This window comes from Mya arenaria, chromosome 17 (assembly GCF_026914265.1).
Source record: "Mya arenaria isolate MELC-2E11 chromosome 17, ASM2691426v1".
NCBI lineage: Eukaryota > Metazoa > Mollusca > Bivalvia > Myida > Myidae > Mya > Mya arenaria.
In genome coordinates, this window is record NC_069138.1 from 11,409,352 (window position 1) to 11,414,351 (window position 5,000).

General features: G+C 33.1%; 1 protein-coding gene across 5 annotated transcripts in view; it reads left to right on the forward strand.

Annotated features, from left to right (window-relative positions):
- Positions 1–5,000, forward strand: part of LOC128224660 (carbonic anhydrase 2-like) — a 57,675-nt gene that overhangs the window by 31,908 nt on the left and 20,767 nt on the right. Inside the window, exon 1 of one of the 5 annotated variants that reach the window (XM_052934604.1) lies at positions 4,275–4,311. The exons of the other annotated variants lie outside the window; for them this stretch is intronic. Within the exon in view, the coding sequence (XP_052790564.1) occupies positions 4,290–4,311 (22 nt within the window). The 5' untranslated portion in view covers positions 4,275–4,289. Of the gene's footprint in view, positions 1–4,274; positions 4,312–5,000 lie in introns of those variants that run through there. 5 annotated transcript variants of the gene reach the window in all.

Consider the following 5,000-nt stretch of genomic DNA (forward strand, 5'->3'; position numbering starts at 1 on the left):
TCGAGTCCAGTTATAATATATGTTGCAATCATTTAAATGACAACAATTATATTTTATGCAACAAAATTAGCAGGGTTTAATGCATTTATGTTAATATACTAGTAAGGAATATATTTAAACCATAAATAATGTATCAATGTGATCTATTTTAGAACAAAACTCTCTGCAAAGTCTACTTAAAATATATTAGCGGAGTGTTACATTCCATATTTTGAAGCAAGCAATTGTTTACTTCATGTGATGCTAAATATATGTCCTGTCTACTTTGTTGAAAATATCGAGTGAATACAACTTGACTCACAATAACTGATATCAGGTTTCGTTTATTAGCGCTCTCCAAACAGTTTGTAACATTTGTAAAAGATAAAAACCACTTCTCAAATTTCTTAATTTAATTTTAAGTTGATTACGTTCGCTGAATGAATTATAGTCAGAACAAGTTTCGAGTTTATCGATGCAGAGACGTACACAAACGTTAAGGCTACAGCCTCTGGACATTTACCTTTTATGAAAACCGATATTTAAAAGGTTTAAAATGTTGGCAGAATTTTTGCCGGTATCCCACCAAGAAAACATATCAATTTCAATTCCTATATGGTGCATTTTGAGAGTATTTTACCTTTTTTCTCCGATATTGGTGTAAAGTGATAAATTGGAAGGTTTAAAGTGGTGGTGGTGGTGGTGGTGGGGGGGGGGCTGGCAACGGCATGTGCCCACCCTAATTCGCTAGTGATATACATACCACACATGCAACGGAATATATAAATAAGCAAATGTTAGCATTATCAACATCAAACAGTAAATAAAAAAGTAGTTGAATGTAGTTTAAACTTGTTAATGAGTACTCAACCTCACACATTCCCTTACACTTAATAATTATTGCAAGTTTAAAAATATAGACCTAATCAACTTGAAGTAAAACAGATAAAAATAAACTAATAAAGTAACTTTAAGTACTCAACGACAGGATACAGACATATCCTGCAAACAATGAATCAAGTCAGATTGACACAACGCGGCATTTTGCGGCATGTTCTGTCATTTTTGTTTGCAGTTTATGTTATCTTGCACCATCAATTTCCCCAGCCTTGGGCATCTTGCCAGATAGAAATTGTTGTTCAAAATGTAGATGCTTGTGATGCTTTTAAACTATCGTTTTTATGATTGTACTACAAAAGTTATACATTTGCCTTATTGGGTAAACATATGCCAATTCGTCGGTCGCTTGTCCCTTCAAAATAGTGAAAAAAGTCACCGTTATATAAACTTTTTCTAAGTTTAGAATAGTTATGAACATTTAAATACTTAAAAGCATATCCGTATTGATAAAACAGCTTTATAATTAAATTACAAGAGTGTCTGTATGCCTGTCTCTTCAAAATAGGTATGAAAAAAGTAACCGTTCATATAAATTGTTGCTTAGTTAAAGTAGTTAATGTTATGCACATTTAAATACTTAATTGCCTATTCGGATTGATAAAAGAACAGCTTTATTATTACATTATGTGGGTGTATGTACAACGCATACTGAAAGCAATTCTTTTGAACCATAGGTTATACCACACAGTACAGAAAAATATTGCAGCAATTGATCGAATCACAAACAACGGAATATTACTTTGCTGACAGTTGTGGTTTTAGTCCAGGGTGTTAAAACCAAATGCCACACGCTGTCTTCAAGCAATTGTTTATTTCTTATTTGATTATACATATTCTCAAGGCTCATTTCCTAATTGTTTGTATTCTGAGAAATGCAGCTGCAGGATCTTGTTTTCACAAGGAGAAACACTTGTATAAAGAATTGCATTAATTTGTCAACAGTGGGAATTACGTACCAGCATGTTTAATAGTGCAATTGCTACTACAAAAACAAGTTCAGCAGCAAAACTCTTACTGAGATATTGTTTATTAGTATACCCCACGTGCATAGGCTGTGGTAAAGGTACATATAGTCACCATTGGGTATTCCGTAAGGTATAATATAACAATTTCTTATGGCACATTGCTCAATTTCGAAACCAAAGCGATCATGGAAAAAACACTTTCAGATTAGTTAAATATAATTGAATCGTAGTCGACTACCAAGTTTGCTCGAAGTGGCTTATTTGTCAAGAATCCATAGTTAAGCTATAAAAGCTCTAATGACTATATCGACCTTTCTCATCCGGTCCAAACTGACCATAGCTATCCGCTATCGATCGATTATTTCTTGTTTTCATTCTCGAGCCACATTTTTAAAATTTTCATCTTTTTTATTTTGGCGCAATTCAAAGATCGGTCTGTTATTTTTATTATTGTCAATATTAGTTCCACTGAATCTTGTATTTTTTAACTAAATTACTAGTATTGAGACACAATGCAGGACAGAGTAAAGAATCTGTTCATATGCTTGTCGAATTATAATTATAAAAAACGTATCAGGGCTAGAATATGCTCTCCTGACCTGTACAATGACTTGATAATTTTCGGATACACAGTGGATGTGGTAACACACACCAGCAGTGCGAAATGTAGATATTTTCTGCAGCAACTCGGTCTAGTAAGAGCTTATTTACTATACAATCTGATACCATGTAGAGAGGGTTACTTCGTAAAGCGTTGATAACGACAATTCAATACACTGCCTTCAAATAGGGTCGCATTGATTTTATCGTTAAGATCAAAATCTCTAAGTCATTTAACGCATTCATTTAAACGATATGATCCCACATTAAGAACCCATTTGTTTTAACCAGAATGTAGTTTTGTACTTTGTTGACACAAGCCTTCTCATTGTTTTGGTAGATTAGGCATAAACAAACCTATCTAAAAATCTCCACTTTTAAAGGCAACTTGAATGTACGCTCCACGTTTCTTGTACAGGATTTCTAAAGACGAGTCTACAGATGTAGCTGCAATTGGTAGTCAAATTGTAATGTTGGCATTGAACTTTGTTAGATCTATATAACGTTGATTAAATAACCAAATGCAAGTATATATCAGGCAACGGTATGAATGGCTTTTAGACAGAACAATCAGCTGGTCAGTAGTTGTATCTTACCTCTACAGCAAGAGTTCCAAATACATAATGCTTTCAAGAGCATAAATTCGATGTTGTTCCTCCAATTCTACTTCATGCTTGGAAAGGAAACATGCTTCTATCGTTTTAATGACATAGAATGCCACGGTCCTCTTCCTCTGAACCTCAGTATGTGACCGCATCAAGTGAACCCATTGAAATTATAATGGTCCGTATGCATTTCTATGATGCATCTTGATAAAGGCAGTAAATCTAAGACATGAGGAAAACTTTTTGTTTAAAAATAATACTTCTATAAACACTTTTATACAAACAAATAAAGATTACTATTTACATGCACCTTTTAATTTGAATGCCAAACACCACGGTTGGCATTTCTTTTACTGGTTATTAATAGTGCAGTTTTATGCCCATTTACTTCATTTCAAACCAATTTAAGGTTAAGGCGAAATTTTCAAATGCATTTGAAAACAGGTTGAAATTAAAGTCTAAATTGGAATCAAACTTACAAAAGTAAGCAATACACACAGGTCAAATTCAATTTGACTTTGCTTTTAAATCAACCTAAATAAAACAAAAATGCTTTTAGCCATTACTAGCTGAAGCATTCGAAACTAATCGGCTTTTTTTTATAGAAGAAAACCTTGAATTTTCAAATAATAGTATTAATTAATTGTAGTGTTTAGACGTACATTTTGTCGCAGTTTAAATTGATTGCAAGTAGTTGCATCAATAATTAAGATTCCCTAGAGTAGAGTCATTAGGTTTAACTGCTTAATTGAAATTACTACACGATCTACTTGCAGTGTAGCAAAATGTAAAAAATACTGATGATGTAAACCGCCTATATTGATCCGAGGTTGTTTTCGATTGAAAATGGCCGAGGAATTCCGAATGTAGCTAAGGAAGCTGTATTAAATCTAACGACTTATTAATTAGTGTTAAATGGTTCCATGGAATCTAATCTTCCAAGCTTATTTCTCAGATAGTTATCAACTATAGAAGCTATTTATTTTATATCTGGAATTGACCGTGCAGTGCTATTACCAGAACTTAAGACTTCTTCGATCGATCCAATTCCTAGTTTCACACATGTATCTGCACACACAGTGAGAAGGTGTGTCTAGTGTGTGTTAACGGTATCTGAGATTTATAGCAGATTGTGTGCGCTTTAGTTGGAATCGTAATAGCAAGTTTCTCTCTATATATCTTATTATATACGCTAAATATATTCCAATATAATATATTTTTGAAAAGTGACCGATATCAGATGTGTGAATTGTTGATATCGGGTATGTACCTAACTTGTGCGCTATTTTTCCAAGTATTCAAGATATTTTTGAAACACCTGTTGGTTGTAAGCTTAACCACATGCAGTTTAATAAAGTTGTGTTCTCTTTCGTTTATATTGATTTATCGTGTTTGCTGGAATTACAAATGCTGCCCATCAGAACAATGTGGCCATTTGACATCGAACACAACCTCGGCTGTATATGGCATTTACAATGTCAAAATTATTTTCATTTCACTACGCTGCAAGTAGAATACGAGCTGGTAATTTCAATTTTGCAATTAATATTTATGCAAAAAGCTACAGAACTTTCTCTTATGAATCTTATTATGTATGCAATAACACTGGGAAACAATTTTGATTTATTCATACAATTAACACGTTAAAACATTGCAATTAATTTTATTTATTATCCTTGTTTATTTTACAAACTATTTCTACCTATGGTCCGGTATGCAGCCGAGGTTGTTTTAATGGAAAATGGACGTCTTGTTCCGATCGATATGCTGTAGGATTTACTAATGATTGTCGTTTGCAATCTGAATTAGAAGAAAACATGATATCAACTGCGGTGATAAAAATATCATTATCGTTTCAAGAGTATGGAGAAAAATGTAGATCCTCTTTTCGTCATGTTCTATATCGATGTGTTAACACCTCTAAAGGTATGGGTTGTTTTTTGCTTTGCTT